The 19,796-nt window shown below is 35.7% G+C and overlaps 1 protein-coding gene across 1 annotated transcript in view; it reads right to left on the bottom strand.

Moving 5' to 3' along the window:
• Positions 1-19,796, bottom strand: part of UBE2E2 (ubiquitin conjugating enzyme E2 E2) — a 377,440-nt gene that overhangs the window by 350,912 nt on the left and 6,732 nt on the right. Inside the window, exon 3 of the mRNA XM_028099234.2 lies at positions 10,089-10,139. Within this exon, the coding sequence (XP_027955035.1) occupies positions 10,089-10,139 (51 nt within the window). The remainder of the gene's footprint in view (positions 1-10,088; positions 10,140-19,796) is intronic.

Below are 19,796 nucleotides of genomic sequence, written 5' to 3'. Positions count from 1 at the left end.
GTATTACCTCCTAAAGTCATCCGTTATTTCTCTGGACAGCTCTGACTGAAGATGAAGCCTTTTTATCAAGAAGAAAATGGATTCCTTCTAATTTAACACAGCAGTGCTAGTTCTACTCCCTATAATCACATAGAATAAAATTAATCTCTCCCCCATTTTATGGCTCTGAAAACAGTTGAAACACAGCTATGGTGGCCCCCTCACTTCTCCAGACAAAACAACTCCAATACCTTTCCAATGGACTTCATAATCATGGATAAAAATTCTCCATTTTCCCTGTTTGCATTAATTATAACTAAATTTTTTGAGCCCATAAGACATATCCATCCTATCAATGAAATAAGCAACACACTGAACTCTCAGATCTGAATGCTAGTCCCAGCTTTCTCGTTAAACTGCACATGGGAAGTGCCACTTTCTCTCTGGGCTTGAGAGTGCCAGACCATACATATGCTTTCCAGTTTCAATATATTATGAATCCATCTAAAAATAGTAATTTGCAATATTGCTTTTATTTTGTTAAAAAGTTAAAAATAAATATTTACCCAGTACTTTGTAATATATTCATAAAGACCTTTTACTTAACTATGGAAACTACATGTGATGATCTAAAAATAGCAGTATTTAAAAATCCTTGACACTTAAAATATAATGGTGGCTGGTGGGAAGAAAGGAGAGAAGGGGGACAAGTACTTATGTGGTATAATTACATAACTACAAGCACAATTTAAAAAGGTCAAAATTTACCTAAAATGGAAATTAAGCATAAATTTAAGCTTGAGAAGTTCTTGTCTTTCTAGATCTGTGGTATGTAATACAATAGTTACTCATCACATATAGCTATCTAAATTTAAATTAAGCAAAATTAGAAGTTCATTTACTAAGTGAGATTAGCCACCTTTCAAGTACTAAACAGCCATATATGGCTAGTAGCCACTGTACTGAACACAGATAGAAAACACTTATATCATAGAAAAAGTTCTACTGGAGCAGTGCTATTCTAGACAGATTCACCTCTATCTATTTTGCAAATGAAAGACCTGCCTAGCAAAGTCTCAAAACAGTTGGCCTCTAAAGTCAGAAACGCCAAAACTGAAATCCTAATTCTGCCACTTACTTACTATGTGACCTTGGACAAGTTACTTAATCTCTCTAAGCCTTTCTTCCCATTTACAAAATACCATCTAAAGCTAATAGATACTAGGTAGTAGATACCTCAAAGTTAGTCATAAAGATGAAAAGAGATAATGCAGGTAAACCATTCCACACACAGCCTCCAACACTGGAAGCATTCAATAGCTGTTAGCTCCCTAGTATAATTATTCACATATGGGTACAATGAACATCAACTAAATGCTAGGATTTGAAATATAAAGACTGAAGAGAGCATTCTCACCCAAGTGGGTAAAATAGATAAAATAGTTGCAACATTTTACAACTCAGGAGAAATGAAAACAGTGCAGTGGGTGTAGAAGTGGAAAGTGCTAGATTCTAGCTGGAGGGAACAGCAGGTGCCAAGGCAGGAACCTTGGCTCTGATGTGCGAGCTATGACTCTCCTTTTGGTCATTTCACATTATTACTAGGCTTCGTCTTCCATACAGGTCAGAGGGGAGAGAGTTTCTACATTCTATGTATTGGAATAGAAAATGAATTCGGGCGGCGCCTGGGAAGCTCAGTCATTAAGTGTCTGCCTTCGGCTCAGGTCATGATCCCAGGGTTCTGGGATCGAACCCCCGCGTTGGGCTCCCTGCTCAGCGGGAAGCCTGCTTCTCCCTCTCCCACTCCCCCTGCTTGCGTCCCCTCTCTTGCTGTCTCTCTCTCTGTCACCCTCTCTGTCAAATAAGTAAATAAATATCTTATACCTTTAAAGCATCCCAGTAAGTCTCTAAACTATGCAGACGTCCTTAATAAAAAGTTCTAAATGAACAAAAAACAGTCAAAAAACACACTTTGACAACATAAATTTAAAAATCAAAATTTCCATTGTTTTCAAAATAAAATACACCAAAAAAACTATTGTACTTGTTATTTGCAATAACACTTAGTTGATAAAAGATATTTAAGTTGATGAATGTAATAATCACTGTAAAGAAATGCATTGAGTGCACTAAAGAATACAGTTTTCAGGACAACTTAAAAGATAAAACAGCAATGTGAATTAAAATATCATATGTCAGAAAGTAATATGACACTTTCTATCAAAGTGCTTAAGTAATAAATCTGAAATAATAACCAGCTTAAAACTGGGCAAAATAAAATAAGTGATAAAATGTTCTGTTCCTTTTATAAATTATAATATAATCCCAGTGTGATCATTTAACATATGTTTTTTCAGACACATTATTGTACTGCTCTTAAAACAGCAAAGAATTTTTAAAAAGGAAATAAAATATCAAAGACAGCAAGTAATGGGCAGTAAACTCACTTTATCACTCAACATTTTTCTTTATTATGAAATAAACATTTTAAAATCTATAGTTAAAGGCAGGTATTTTAAAAATTAACATTCTGAAATAAGTAAAAAAAAATAAGAAAGTAAAAAACTTTCTGGTGATTTTATGTAGTTATGTCTTCCCCAGCTCAGTCCTGAAGTAAAGGTACATGACAGCTAACAATTACACCTGAAGTAACAGCACCTTAAGGCTCTATGTTGGCTATGCCCCAGGTGAAGTCAGCCTCAAGGTAAAGGCAAAAAGAAAACATACATATATTTTTGGCAGTAAGGAAGAAGAACACCTTTAAAATCATAAAAAGTACAGAAATGAAAACATAAACAAGCTTGAAACTCTTAATGCCAATGGAATATAAGGTAAGACCATGTTTTCTCATTCTGTCACACTGTACACATACTCCAATTCTATGGCTACCCAACCCACAGGTACTATTCCAAACAATTCTTTAGCTGTTCTAACCATTTAATGCATCTGAAATATTAAAGATTTTTGTCTTAATAAAGTCTATGCAAAACCACTCAACACTGCAGCAATGGAGTCAAGAACTCCTAGGAGTAAATAAAAAATATTCCTCAATTATCTGTACTAAAGAAAGGAGAGAGGAATATGAATAATTCAGTATCCTATATAAGACAGGTCCTCAATGTATATCTAAATTTTATCATGTTAATGACTCCCCAAAAGAGGCATTCCAGCCTTCTGCTAACCAATACACACTGACATCACCTTTCAGTTATTCAGTGTTTATTTATTAATCATCAGCCTCACTCCAAAAAGACTGATGGGGCTTAAAAAATTTATGTAGTATAAAAGTACAAAATGAAGATACACTTCAAAAACAGTTGGGGGGAAAGGGTAAGAAAATAAAATACAATCAGAGTTGAGACTTCTACACAAAACACAGTTAACGACTAAAGTCAAAAAGTAAAGAAGGCTATTAGCTTCTGGGCAACCAAGGTAAAGAGGAAAGCATTATCAATCTTAAGATTTGCAGAAGCCACAGATATTGGCAGTTTCTGCCAAGAGTATCATCATTCCCTTAGTCTTGGTTCTCCAAGCATCTATATGTCTTATCTCTCAATTAGTTATAGCCAATTTTTAGGATTAGGAACTATACCGGGATATCTTATTGTAGCCTACACTTGCCCTAGCACAGACCTAATATTAAGCCCTCAATAAATACTAAAATAAACTGTAGGGGAAGGTGACCTAGAATCAGGCTAACTGGGAAAAACCAATTTGGCATTAAAAGTGCAGACATCTGCAAACACTGAGTTAAGAACTGTCAAATGTAAAGAAATTCTTTACCTGAAAAAGTGCCAGTAATAATAATAACACTAACACTAAGATATGTATACCCACAAACATACACACAAGGGAGAGTGGTAGAAATCACTATACTCAAAAAATTCCTTTTCAAAGTGTTTTGGCAAAAAACTGTCTCATGGAATTCAGGAATACAAATCAAACATAATACAAATGATATTTTGGATTGCCTTGCATGTTGATTTTTTTCTTTCTTTACTGAGCCACAAATGACTAGCCACAAATGTAATTTTAAATGTATTTTTCTATCTAGTCACACATGTAAAATAATAAAGGATGGAAGAGTAGAAAACCTGGATTTATATCCAAATCAACTAGTTGTGCAACTCTGAGCAAGTTACTTAACCGCAGGATTCTCAGAGAGTAATTTACAAGACAAAATGACAATCATATATGAAAATCCTTGAAAAGCTAAAAATGCCATAAAAAATATTACCACAATAACCAAAAAAGGAAAACAATCAGTGGCAATAATTAGATTTTTGTACTGGAGGTTCTTTACAGAGTTCACTCCTATATAAACGCTATCCCCAATTTCTTTTTCAATGCCTTCCCATTCTGTCGTATAGTTTTGAAAAATGTTAACCCACACAAACACATTTCCCTACATACTGTGTCAGATCTGGAAAATACAATTTCCACGACTAAATGGTTCTCATCAACAGTAGGTGAGACAGTGGTTAGATTTATGTCGTCATGGCCTCTCCTATACTGGGAACACCTTAGCTAATGAGTGAAGACAATGAAAAATAAATCAGAGAATTTAAAGTTTCTGATTCAAAACTTACTGCAAAGCTATAATCAAGATTCTGTGTCAATAAAAAGAAAAGAAAGACTATATGGTAGTGGCAGGCATAAGTATAGACATACAGATCAATGGAATAAAATTTAGAGCTCAGAAATAAACCTTCACATTTACAATTCATTGATTTTTCAACAAAGATGTCAAGACTATTCAGTGGTGTTTTCAGCAGATGGTGCTGACATAACAGTATCCACACACACAAAAAATGAATGTGGACCTTTACCTCACACCATAAACAAAATGGATCAGGATCAAAATAAAAAAGCTAAAACTAAAAAACCATGAGAAGAAAAATATACATGTACATCTCTGTAGTACTGGATTAGGCAATGGTTTCTTAGAAGTAACACCACACACACAAACAGGTAAATTAGACTACAACAAAATTTAAACTTTCTGCTTCAAAGATCACTATTAAGTAAAAAAAAAAACTACCCACAAATTAGGAGAAAATATTTGCAAATCATATACCTATACAGGACTTGTAACCAAAAATAAACAAAGAACACTTACAACTCAGCAATAAAGACAAATAATTCAATTTAAAAATGGTCAAAAGATTTGAATAGTCGTTTCTCCAAAGAAGATATAAAAGTGGCCAAAAAGCATATGAAAAGATGGTCAACATCATCAGTATATTCATTAAGATAATGCAAATCAAAACTACAAAGACATATCACTCCATACCTACTAAGATGGTTATCGTCAAAAAGACAGACAAGAACAACTGCCAAGGTTGTGGAGAAACTGGAACTCTTAAACACTGCTGGTAGGAAGGTAAAATGGTACAGTCACTTTGTAATAAGTCTGGCAGTTCCCCAAAAGGTTAAACGTAGTTACTCTATGACTCAACAATTCTACTCCTAGGTATAAACCCCCAAAAATGAAAACATATGTCCACACAAAATCTTGTACACGAATGTTCACAGCGGCATTATTCATAACAGCCAAAAAGTGGAAACAACCCAAATGTGCATCAACTGATAAATGGATAAATAAAATGTAGTATATCCACACAATGGAATATTACTCAGAGACAAAAAGATAAAAATACTGATGCACACTACAACATGGATGAACCTTGAAAACATTATGCTTCATGAAAGAAGCTAGTCATAAAAGACCACATCTTATATGATTCCATTAATACAAAATGTCCAGAACAGGCAATTCCATAAGAGACAGAACAAACTGATACCTAGGGCTTAGAGTTGGGAGAGCTGGGAGGAAATGGGAAGGAGTGACTGTTAAAAGGTTTGATGTATCTTTTTGGGGTGATCAAAATGTTGTAAAATTGATTGTGATGGTTAGACAACTCTGTGAATATAGTTACACAACTCCGTGAATATAGTAAAAGCCACTGAATTTTACGCTTTAAATTACATCTCAATAAAGCCAATTAGTTTTTTTTTAAAGTAAAGCAGAGCCTGTGTTCAATGAGTAGATCATTGAAACATAGCAATAAAAAGTGAAAACTGCTCTTATAACTGAACTACATCCTTAGTATTTCCTCCTTATACTTCTCAATTACTAAATCAAAAATCAAAAGCTAAATGAGTCATTTTATCAGTCTATACTTTCAAAAAGTAGTAAGGATCTCTGTCATTTCCATTCTCATGCCGTTAATACAAACCTGGACACAGATCATGACAGAATTTGCATTTAGTTTCCCTACAATACAAAAGAACAAGCTACCCTTTAGATGACAAAAGTTTTAATTTTAATTTGGAGATTTTTCTAGCTAACTCCCAGTTTCCCACTAGCATCAAGGAAAGGGAATTGAACATATCAGCACATTTACAGATTCAAGATCTGTGCTTTTGACAATTTGTGAAGAATCATGATAGTCACAACATACAGTCATTTACAAGGGGCAGCAATTTTACCTATTAGGATTCTGTAAGGATGTAACATGAATCTTCCTGGCTCCATCCAGCTAAGCTGGTGTGCAAGGAACTGAAATAGTGAGCAATTCTAGTCCAGTAACTCCAACTCAGCTGGCAATACGAAAACATTTACGGATCTGAAGAGACCTCAGAACAGAGCCTTTGCAAATGTCATGGGTCAATTATGTTATCCACCATTAAGAGTTGAAACCAAGCAAAATATATTCTACTACTTACAGGAAATATTCTAAATATACAACCAATTTCACCCAAACTATATATAATTTTCTATGCCAATGGCCCTACAGACCCTCTGATTTTATGAATAGAAACTTTTTTCTTAGATGTATCATAAAGTTTTGTTTTTAAACATTAACTTGGGCTGTAATTGGAAAAAACACAAAGATAATTGAATCCAGTTTTTAAAAAACCGTATTATTGCATTTTTACCTTAAAGACAACAGAAGTGAAAATTGAAAGATATATAGGCATGTTTCCCATAAGAAGAAATAATTCAACCTATTATCAAAGTATTTTGTGGATGCTTTAAAAATATTTAGATTAAAAAAAAATTTTAGATTCATTCAAAACGTGAGAGAAAAAATTAAACAATACCACAGCAGTTCCCCTAAAAATGCCTTACATAAACATATCCATCTACACTGAATGATATAATTCAGAAAGACTTTATATTCCCACCATGTCTAAATGACAGACTCACAGAATACTTACACACATCCTAGTTCCTCCCATATAATTCCAAGAATTGCTTAACCGGGCATCACATAAGAGATGCACCAAAATTCAGAGATGCCATCTTTAACCTGACAAATACACACAACTGGGCTGTACTTGTCTGTTAAGTTTCCAGAAAATAAGGGTAAACCACACTCTAAGTGGAATGTGACACACAACCACCCACTGAGACAATAACAGATAAAATGCCTGTTCCAATCTGTCTAAACAGGTAAACCCATAGATGTTCCCTCATACATAATCTTATCTGTGATAGTGAGCTAACAACTACCCAGGCAACCAAAAAGGCAGGATTTAGAGAGGCCTGTGTGCTGGTAAAGGTAATAACAAAGAGAGTACTAGGGGAATGTGATTTTGACTCCCTCTACTAGGCAGATAACTTTAATTTAGTATATTTCTATAAATTAATTCATTAATTTCTATAAGTTAAGTCATTAGGACACAGATGAAGGCAGCACAGAACTTTTAAAAATCAACCACAAAAGCACTATTAACTTTTTGCCAAAAATAAGTCAAACAAAAATTACGCTCTAACTTCTCTTTCTGAAGATAGTAACCACATTCCCACTAAAATAAAGATGGGCAGATTTACTATAAACCACAATCAAATATTTGACACCAAACAATCCAAAGGCCACAGTAATCCACTTAACAATCACACTGACATCTATATTAAGTAGCACAAGTACATAGGGCTTGTAGAACTAATCACCACTTCCCAATCAGCCACAACATAGAGGATCCTTCGCTTGCCAAAGGGGAGCACCACATACATGAAGGTGGATATGATCTTTATCTCTGCCTCATCTGGTTCAATCAACTATTCTGGGATCGAGAAAAGGAGCCAAACCCACTGAATCACAAACCTGGCTTCTAAAGCAAACTTGTTAACTACCCAATCTTCATACCATTAAATGAATTTCCTTGCAAATTCCCACAAGCAGGCAAATTAACCAAAGTAGGTATCTTTCTACAATGTTATATATCAATTATATCTCAATAAAACTGGGGGAAAAAACCAACAAAGTAGGTATCTTTCCTAAAACTTACCAAAGGGCTTATTATGTGTCACATCCACGTTTTAAAACGCTTCATTTATAAAGAGTTTACATGACCAGTAATGATACCATTAACTGTGGCTTAATGAAAAAGTAAAACTCCAAATTTCAGACATTATAAACTTTTCTTTTTAACTTTAAATAGAATTGGTTTAATTATTTTAGTTTATTTAAATAATTGCCATTATGTAATTCCTTTCCTCACACTTGTTTTCACGCATGTTTATAACACACTGGTTTAATCAAGCTAAATTATCTGTAGTAAGTCAAAACTAAATTAGACTAATGTATTAGAAAATAATACATCTTATAACAAAGTTGCAGTCTAACCATCACATAATATTGTACATGGATTTCATTTATTAAAAATGAGCCTTAAACAAGCTCATTAAAACAAAGTAGTTCATTTTGCCGGTAATTTGTTGTCAAAATTTAAGCAAATAAGTATATAAACTAAGTTCATATATTTATCAATTTAGTTGTAAAAAGATTATAAAAATAATATACGTGGTAAAACTATTTTTTTAAAAGATTCAAACCATTCAAATGAATACTGTCATAAGAAACAAGAGATTTTAGGTTTCATTCAAACTGGAGTTTTTCCAAAATCAATCCATTTCCAAGAATTGGCAACCAAAACGACCAATGATTTACCATCTGAAAAAGTCTTTGATGTAACAGTCTTTTAAGTGTGACAAAAAGTATTACTGTTAAACAGTTTTACTTAACAAAGAAATATTTGTTGTATTTGAATAAAAGATTCTTTGATTATTATTGCAAGGGTATATACTGTATATGACTCTCATGTAAAGAACATTAGATTTACCACAAACATAAAAAGCCTTACTAGAACTTTTCCTACACAAAACAGCTTTCAACTTGCCAAGTATCAAATAGCCATGTGCAAAATTCTCACTTTCATTAATATGTAGAGTTGCTACCTTTGCTTTCACATAAAAATAAGATCAGTAAAATCAGAAATCATACCAAACAATAAATTCTACCTTCATTCAATATTAGCAACATATTCCTGTAATCTGCCCTCTCACCTTCAATCCACAAGACTACCAATTTAAACTATGAAAACTCCATGATGGCCGGGTTCCAACACTGACCTCATATCAAAACAGAAAGAAATGTTTTATATTAGACCAACAGCCAATCTTCCAACTATTGCATCAGACCCAAGATCTAGTATAAGGTAGGAGGTCATTTTTCTCCTCTTCCTCTATCTACCTGTATATCATTAATCATTTCCAGGCAAGCACTATTACTTCTTATAAACTGACCAGAAAATTGAAGAATGCGGTCATAAAGGAGAGAGTTTTAAATTTAACATCACTGCCTCAAATCACCCATTCTTACTTAGCTACAGCCAAGAAATAATGTAAACCATGAAAAAACAGTTTAATGTTCCAGTACTTTTAAAAATCAATTTCCAACAAAGTAACAAGTGAATTATCAAATAGCAAATATTTTAGCCACACTATTATTCTATCATTAAAGAAATCATTTAAGGCCCCAACACCTATTCCACTGAAAGATAATTGTATTTGTTACTCTATAATTTCATTATCTTATTGTTATTGCATTACTCTGTTTGGCAACCCCACTATACCTCTACAAACAGACTTGATAAGTATTCCATTTCTGCACAGAAACAATAACCGTCCTCCACAGTCATTTAAATTCAAACTACAATGATATTTTACTAATCAAATTACAACAGTTGTACATCAGACCAACGGTTCAATTATACCTTGTGCAAAAGATACAAATAAATAAAAATCCGTAAGTACTTACCTACAGTTGGGAGGAGGGTCCAACGTAATCTCTGCAAGTTCCTTCTGAATTCTTTAAAATAAAGACAAAGTTATGTTAAAATGTCTTCACTGTCTTAGTAGTCCACTAAAATGTTATACTTTTACACAAATATTTCCCATTTATATTCTTTTTTTTGAAATACTAACACTATATAAATCATCATATATTATAATAACCAAGCCATAACTTCTGCCTTGATTTTGGCAATGCACCTACAAAGGGTAAAAAGATTGCCCATTATCAGTACATGCAGCCTGTAGAAAAACACTAAAAACTTCATCTAACCAGGACACCTGGGTGGCTCAGTCAGTTAACAGTCGAACTCTTGGCTCAAGTCATGATCCCAGGGTTGTGAGCTCAAGCCCCATGCCCAGCTCTGTGCTCAGCAGGGAGTCTGCTTCTCTCTCTCTCCCTCTGCCCCTCTGCACCGCTCGCCCACATTTTCTCTCTCTCTCTCTCTCAAACAAATAAATCTTTAAAAAAAAAAAAATTTCTCTGAACCACTGATAATAACCAAAATTTCTAATGTAAATTAGATACCTTTGTCACATTATTTATGGATCATTCCAACTTCTGATTTGCACTAGAACACCTCCACATAAGACAGAAAGATGATTATTAAGTTGAATCCAAGCATTCTGAGTGATCCAATCAACTGGTAAAGAAAGAATTATCAGGATCTCATTCCAACACCTGAAACTGCTATCCAAATATACATGGTATTCCTCCCTGATGCCTCTAGGTTGGAGCAGATTGAGACTTTCCAATCTGACACTATTCCTTTTGCAAGAACTATCCTAATAATATGGGGATAATCATCTTAATGTCATTGCATTGCAAAAAGAACTTTTTTAAAAATCTGCTTTTGTCCTGTTTTTTTTTACTTTGACTTTTAACTGCACCCAACCCCTTATATACATATACAAAGGCTAACAGTGCTACATTGTTTGAGACTAAGCAATCTCTTAACTATCATTCATGCATTATTAAACATAGGCTTTGTTAAAGCAAATACAAAAAAAATTCTCAAAACCACTTCTTCTCCTTTGCTTTTTAAATATGAGGATTTGCTAACTGGATACCTGCTATCTGGTAATTACTGTGACGGTAAATGGATGACAGGTAACTAAAGTACCTTAAAAAATAAGAATCTGAACAAAAACATTTACTCTCAAAGAATTTCATTTCACATCTTTTTCAATACAACAAACAAAAATACAGAAACAGCATGACTCCTCCAAGAGGATTGGCTTCAAATTCCTAAAGGAACTGCATGCTACTAACATAATTTTCACTTTTCTAAGCCATGTGATTCAAGGTTGGGGAGGCATTACAAAGCTGAGCAAGACTAATAAATTCAAAACCAAAAAAACTTTCATTTTAATTCTGCTCTACCATTAATTGAGAGTTCTTGATAAAAAGACTGCTCACATCTGCATCCTCTCCCTCAGCCTCAATTTTCTGTCCTATAAAATAAAGAGGTTTATTTTCCATTCTATAAAATGAAGAGGTTAACTAGGATTTGTTTCATTTTAAATCATGATTCCTTCTAATACGGATTCTGTGATGTGTTCACATGCACATAAAGTATATACAGCCCAGGGCCAACTGGGTAGCTCAGTCAGTTAAACGTCAGACTCTTGGTTTCGGCTCAGGTCATGATCTCGTGGGTCTTGGGATCAAGCCCATGTAGGGCTCCATGCTCACTGGGGAGTCTGCTTGAAGATTCTTTCCTGCTGCCCCTCCCCTAACCGCACACAGGCTAAGGCGCACGGTCTCTCTCTCTCTCAAATAAACAGATCTTTTTAAAGTATATGCAGCCCATAATTAAATGAGAAATCTCAAAGATCTGATACTGGCGAACACCCTTTATGAATTTCATACAGAAGTCTAAAACAGGTACTTCAAAACTAACCAAGTAAGTCCAGGTTAATGATAGCAAACTGAGCACACACACATTCACCTCCCCCTCCTTCAAGATCCCACTTGGGGCAGGCAGGAAGGAGCAGGGAGGCAAAATACCGAAAGTGCAAAAAGGAATAAACAGCAAAGAGAAGGAAATGAGAATTTCAGTGTACTTCTGGAAGACAAAGCAGACAGGTGTAAATTAAACAGGTTGAGACAGACAAGAGGGGACTGCAGAGTGCTTAAGAATATAATAAAGACACATTATTGAATGGAGGTGGGGAGAAAAAGACAACCAGAAATCCCAGAAGAAAAACACCTGTGTAAGAAAACCATAGACCAAATATGAAGGAAACTAAAATGTAAAACTTTTTTAATCAAGTAACCAATGTTAAGGGGAAGAAAAGAGAGATTTGATCTATTTGGCCTAATATTATGACTCGTTGGGTATTCTAGAGATCAAGATATTGGACCTGTAGGAAATCTAATCCTAAAATTCTGTTTGATCTGGCACTGAATATTTAGTTATAGTAAAAGCACTGGCAATTTATTGGTCGTTTACTTACTGACAACACAAAGAAGATGCATTGTAGCTGTGCTATGCAATGTAAATATTACTAACCTTCAAGGTGTAAAATTAAGTGTACCAAACTGAAACCAGTTTGAGAAGATGGAGGCAGAATGAAGGTATTAATATCCCCATTTTACAAAGTAGGGAACCAAGAAATACTGTTGAAAATTGAAAGAATAAGGGGGAGCCTGTGTGGCTCAGTCATTAAGCATCTGCCTTCAGCTCAGGTCATGATCCCAGGGTCCTGGGATCAAGCCCCGCATCGGGCTCCCTGCTCTGTGGGAAGCCTGCTTCTCCCTCTCCCACTCCCCCTGCTTGTGTTCCCTCTCTGGCTGTGTCTCTCTCTGTCAAATAAATAAATAAAATCTTTGAAAAGAAGAAGAAAGAAAAAAAATTGAAAGAATAAGAAATAGTGGCTTAAATATTTTATTTAGTTATGAAAGACAACCACTACTCCTTTTTTAATGTAACTATTGTTAACTGGGAGGAGGGAAACGGAAAGAAGAGTAGGTAAACAAGCTACATCCTCAAATTTCATAGCAGAGAGTCAAAAGATATTATTTAAGTTAAAAATTCAACAAATAGGGCGCCTGGGTGGCTCAGTCGTTAAGCATCTGCCTTCAGCTCAGGTCATGATCCCGGGGTCCTGGGATCGAGCCCCGCATCGGGCTCCCTGCTCGGCGGGAAGCCTGCTTCTCCCTCTCCCACTCCCCCTGCTTGTGTTCCTGCTCTCACTCTCTCTCTGTCAAATAAATAAAATCTTCAAAAACAAAAACAATTCAACAAATAGCTCTAAGTACTGTATATAATTTAGAGTTATGCAGAAACACCAACAGAAGGACTAAAATCAGAGAGGGGTAAAAGAGTTTGCTTCAAGGGAATAAAACTGGGATAGGGAAGGTATTTGGACAGAAAAATGTTGCTTTCCATTAAAAATGTCTCTGCAGTGCTTAATTAGTTACTAGAAACATGAATAACAACTATGAATTGTTTTTAAACCAAGAAGACCAAAAAAATAGCCATTCAAAACAGCAAGCTTAAACTGTCAAAGAAAGTTTTTTAACAGAATTTCTTTGGGATTTTCAAATAACTCATTGTGCTCCATGCTTACACTGTCCCTTTTGGTTTAAAAAATTGATAAATCAGGGGCACCTTGGTGGCTCAACAGGTTAAGTAGGTGGCTCTCTCTCTCAAATAAATAAAATCTTTAAAAATAAATATATAAATGTCAAAGTAGTATCTGAATTAACCTAGAAAACAGAGTCATTGCAAATAAGCCTAAAGTTTAATTCTGAATGGTGATATAAACTATATATCTGTGCTTTTTAAGATACCATCATTTAAATGATTTTGCACATCAACTGTAAGATGCATCCTGATTTCAGAAATATTAAGAAGTTTCTATATGTACATTTAGAACCAAGAAGGTTAAGTCAGTACAAAAGACTCCGTCAGACTCCTGATCTCAGCTCACGTCTCGATCTCACAGTCATGAGTTTGGCTCTACGTTGGGCTCCATGCTGGGCGTGGAGTCTACTTTAAAAAAAACTGATATTCATAATTTTCTATCAAATGATTCTATAAGGGAACCCCTCTGGATGTCTATAATTCCAGATCTAATTATTCAATATAAAAACCAATTTACTGATAAATTTGACAACTCTAAGCAGTGAGTCAATATATTAAAACGTATTTTGTGCCACACCTAAGAATGGTTTTATTTCTTGACAGAAAAGATTATATTAAGAATTGCTATTTAAACAGTTGCAAAATGTCCCACTGCTTTTAACGACAGCAATTCAATTTTTCCTCAAAAGTTGTGATCATGGTATGTATTAAGTTTCTCAGTCTTGACATGTAGGGTAAGGAAGGTAGCTATTTCAGGCACTGTCTCTTAGGGTGAGGAAAAATGAAAAAGTATCAATAATTCACACTTACAGCATACCTTTCACATGATGATTTTAGTCTATTAAAAGTGAACTAAATAAATCTCACAGAATTCTCTAATATTACTGTTTTATCATTTCCCATTTAAAAGATAAGGAAACTAAGGCTAGTTATTGTACACTGATAAGGTTAAAGACAGGTAATTATCTTGCTAAGTCAAATAAACAAAAAGCCTCTCTCTTATCAGAACTTGTAAGACAAAATTATTTCTTTAGACATAAATCAACTAGACAACTGCCTAAATTCCCAATTTCCATCCAGCAATGCCACTTCTTTGGTTATTATGATACAGAAGTCAGGAATTGCACATAGTTACTGAGACAAGTCAGAAGCAAAATACAAACTAAATTTCAGTTTGTAAGACTTAACCTAATACCTTAACTGTTCCAGGAATGGTTAAGAGTACTGCATGTGACTGTGATTTGCTAAAAAGAATGGAGTGGGGGGAGGGGAAGAGAAATAACAATCATGATTCATTTAGACTTAAATGAAGAATATAGTATCAAAATTATACAAAATGGAGAAGATATGAAGCATTCATTTTAACATCAACACATTGAATTAATGGTTCAGAAAAATGAAGCAGTACATAAGTACTGACATGTTTAAAACACACACACATATTTCAGGCTAAAGAAAATTCAGTAACTCACTCAGGTCCAAGTAGAACAAGAATATTTGGACATAGCTATTCACAAAGATATTTTCTTAGCAGTTATTTAAAAACAAAAACAAAAAAACTTCATCCCACCAAAATGACTTTCTATACTCCTCTACAGACTGTATTCCTTGGTCACCTGAGAACTTCTATTCTAACCAACTGAATCAACTGGTCAAATTCTTCAAAAATGAAATTATTCTCAGGAAGAAAAACATCACACCATTAATCACTAAAATATTTTGAACTTCAAAGTAGTGGGCGCCTGGGTGGCTCAGCCAGTTAAGTGTCTGCCTTTGGCTCAGGTCATGATCCCAGGGTCCTGGGATTGAGCCCCGTGTTGGGCTCCAGGCTCAGTGGGGAGCCTGCTTCTCCCCCTCCCCTTGCTCATGCACTCATGCTCTCTCTCTCTCTCAAATAAATAAAATCTTTAAAAATAAATAAATATATAAATGTCAAAGTAGTATCTGAATTAACCCAGAAAACAGCCATTGCAAATAATAAGCCTAAAGTTTAATTCTGAATGGTGATATAAACTATATATCTGTGCTTTTTAAGATACCATCAATTAAATGATTTTGCACATCAACTGTAAGATGCATCCTGATTTCAGAAACATTAAGAAGTTTCTATATATACATTTAGAACCAAGAAGGTTAAGTCAGTACAAAAGATATTTATGAAGAGTTCTACTTCATTCTAATGTAGAAAACTAAGAGCTGATATAATAAAGGTTTACGCTGGAACACACCGGAATCCACCTTTCAACCTAACAAATATTTAGTCTAAAACCAAATAGCATTCATTCCTACAACATTCTATTATGTTCAGTAAAATCACAATTTCTACTCCAAAGTTAATTTGGAATAAATGTGATTTAAAATTCACATTTGCAGGGCACCTGGGTGGCTCAGCTGGTTAAGCATCTACCTTCGGCTCAGATCATGATCCCAGGGTCCTGGGATCAAGTCCCACATAAGGCTCCCTGCTCAGCGAGGAGTCTGCTTCTCCCCTCCGTCTGCTGCTCCCCCTACTTGTGCTCTCTCTCTCAAATGAATAAAAAATCTTTAAAAAAATAAAATAAAATTCACATTTACAAATGTATCAACACTTGAAAGCAGTGCAGTCAATTCAATGACAAGCTCAAAATAGTTATTTTATTGAACTGACTAGTCAATTTAATAAATTCATCAAATTTTGTCACTGCCAGACACAGTCCAACTACATACTTGAGAACAGGAGTGATACAGACATTATCAAGAGAACAGACTATGATAAGAGTATGCCAATGTCTTATTCTTGCCAAAGAGCAAAACTTGATCAAAGATATAACTATAATCTTCCTCTTCGCTCAAAACAGATGAAATTAATTTATACCATTATTTAAATAAAATACCTACTTAAATGTTTCCTGTATCCTACCCTACATTACTTTTCTATAATACTTGAAAACTGAGGGTTTTTTTTAAGAAAACATGTTTCCACATGTTTTCTACATGTTCTTCAACGCTACTAAATGCCAGAACCTTCCTCCAGAAGATCTCCAGGTGGTTTATGGGTGACAGTACCTGAAGTGACTTAATCATTTGACAGAGAGAGAGAGTGTGAGCACAGGCATGGGGGAGGGGGAGAGGGAGGAGCAGGCTCTCTGCGGAGCAGGGAGCCCATCACGGGACTTGATCCCAGGACCCTGGGATCATGACCTGAGCTGAAGGCAGACGCTTAACTGACTGAGCCACCCACGCGCCCCCGAATCTGTAATTTTAAAATTGTGATTCATAACCTTCCTCTAGAAGATCTTTAGGTGATTTATGGGTGACAGTATCTGAAGTGACTTAATCATTTATTATGGATTTTAAGTATAAAAATGCTGCTTCCCTCTGATTTAAGTTAAAAGATAAAGCTTAATTCTTCACTCTTCCTTTCCCCCAATTTAGTTGATAGTGGAGTTATTTTTGTCATCTTTGCTTAAGTTCTAACAACTGAGAAAAAAAATTGAGAACCATGAGGGCAAACACCCACGTCTTTTATTTATTTATATATTTATTTTTTTTTTAAGATTTTATTTATTTATTTGACAGAGACAGTGAGAGAGGGAACACAAGCAGGGGGAGTGGGAGAGGGAGAAGCAGGCTTCCTGACGAGCAGGGAGCCCGATGCGGGGCTCGATCCCAGGAGCCTGGGATCATGACCCGAGCCGAAGGCAGACGCCCAACGACTGAACCACTCAGGCGCCCCCAACCACGTCTTTTAAATTCATCATTATATCTACAGTGCCTACCATAAGAGGGTCACAGTATTTACTTACTGGCTGCCTTAGAACCTTGAGTTTATTATAGGGATTGGATCTTCCATGGATATTAAGATCCCAGTATTAATCAGAAGATTCAAAGTTAGAGGTAGTTTCAAAATAAAATTCTTATTATCGTTAATTGGTTTTTATTCAGATGAGAAGTCTTTTCCATATGGTGTCATTTTATAAGAGATATTTATCAGAAGCAGTGCAGAGCTTGAACTCTAGGAGGTGGGGTCTGGGTTTCATTATAGGTTCTGGCATTTAATAGCCTTGTGATCTTAGATACATAATTTAACATTTCTAATCCTGGGTTTCCTTTTCTGTGAAATGGAGATAATAATGGTACCATCTTCACAGGGCTGTTGTGAGGACTAAATGTGATAAAGCATCTATCTGGCATCTAGTAATGTCTCATACACTGATGCTGTCATTTATAGACCCTGTGCCAGTTAAAGTCTTGTAGATATTCTTTTTAAAGTTTTATTTATGTATTTGACAGAGAGAGACACAGCGAAAGAGGGAACACAAGCAGGAGGAGTGGGAGAGGGAGAAGCAGGCCTCCTGCAGAGCAGGGAGCCCAATGCAGGGCTCGATCCCAAGACCCTGGGATCATGACTAAGCCGAAGGCAGATGCTTAACGACTGAGCCACCCAGGTGCCCCTGTAGATATTTTTCAAGTTCACTTGATAAACTTTAGGAAAATGAGATATATGTTAGCCTTTGAGGACACAGTGCTGTTGTTAAACTAGAAATACTCAGATGCTGTGATTACATGCATTTTATAGTAACTCAAGAAAAGCACTTTGTACATAGGTGCTCAATTGCATGAAATGTGCTATAATTGAAGAACTAATGATTTTGTGTCGAAACATGTTTTGTTAAAAAAAAAAAATCTCAGTTATGCGTCTGCCTTCAGCTCAGGTGATGATCTCAGGGTCCTGGGATTGAGCCCTGCATCAGGCTCCCTGCTCAGCGGGGAGTCTGCTTCTCCCTCTGCCTCTCCCTCTGTCCTTCCCTCCCACTCATGTCTCTCTTTCTCAAATAAATAAAATCTTTAAAAAAAAAAATCATTTACAAGAATGAATCTGTCAGTGGAGGGATTCCTTCAGTAAAGAAACAACTCTTCCTACAGACAATACTTCCTACTTTAACCAATGCAATAATACTGATTTCTATTACATGCCAATGAGGCACTTCTTGGATTCTTTACACACACACCATCTCAATACTACATCTTTTCCCCTACCTAAAAGGGTGGGGCGGACAAACTATACTTTGTTTTACACACTGTAGTAAAATGAAGTAAAAGATGATCCATGTACTTGAAAAAATTCATGCAATCCTCACTTTCACACATGGTACATTTAATAATCTCTCATAAGCAGAATTTGGTCTTTTGACACATCACTCAAGAAATATGATTTTGACGGATTTTATGGTGGTACCCCCAACCAGGGGAAAAGGCAGGGCTTCAAGAAGCAGACAGAAGTCTTTGCTAACTAGCAATCATGGGAGAACTGAGCAGAGCCAGGAGAAGCACTATCTAGACCCTACTCCCCACAGACCTGGCCAGCCCATCCTCTCCCTTTTCTGACAAGCTGAAGATGCCACGTGGAAACCCTTACTATCAGAAGCTGAGGACTGAATGATCGTTTCCTCGTGTAAATGCAGCCACACTCTGTACCTGAGTGTCTCTCACCCACCCGAAGCTCCTTTCTTTCATCTGGATGCCATATTTTCTCCATTCTTACCTTTCTTATCCACACTAACTCAACCCCCCATTTCCCAGCAGCAGGTCATTCTGTGTTTTGGCAGCAGAGGGGTCAGGTCAGCCAGCTAAGGCCTCCAGACTTGTGTGGTGTGACAGCAAAAACAAATGGAAACCTTTTCCCCACACAGGCATGTTCGAGCATAAAGTCTTAAAGTTTGAGACAATCTGACTTCCACACAACTCCTTCAACAGAAGTCAGGGATCAGCAACACGCTTTTGGGAAAGGGGATGACTACCACAGTCCCTTGGAATGAGTTGCTGACCACTATCACTCCAACATCTCTTCCTAGAAACTCATGCCACATGGAGGCCTGAGATGGTTCTTCCTGATCCTATGAATTGACTAGGCCAGAAGGAAACAAGGTCTGCTAGACCATAATGGTTTTTGTTCTTCAGGAAAGGACCCCCTAAATCCATACTACCCAATAAAATATAAAACTACCATTCAACATTCAGACATTCCACTATGCCTAAAACTTACAAAATGCTTTCACTATGCTTCCTATTTGATATCTTTTAAAAGCTATTAGAACATTAAA

This window comes from Eumetopias jubatus, unplaced genomic scaffold, assembly GCF_037043125.1.
Source record: "Eumetopias jubatus isolate StellerSeaLion01/CBP00866 unplaced genomic scaffold, mEumJub1_p1.0 scaffold_1, whole genome shotgun sequence".
Classification (NCBI taxonomy): domain Eukaryota; kingdom Metazoa; phylum Chordata; class Mammalia; order Carnivora; family Otariidae; genus Eumetopias; species Eumetopias jubatus.
This window is presented reverse-complemented; position numbering and strand designations above follow the sequence as displayed.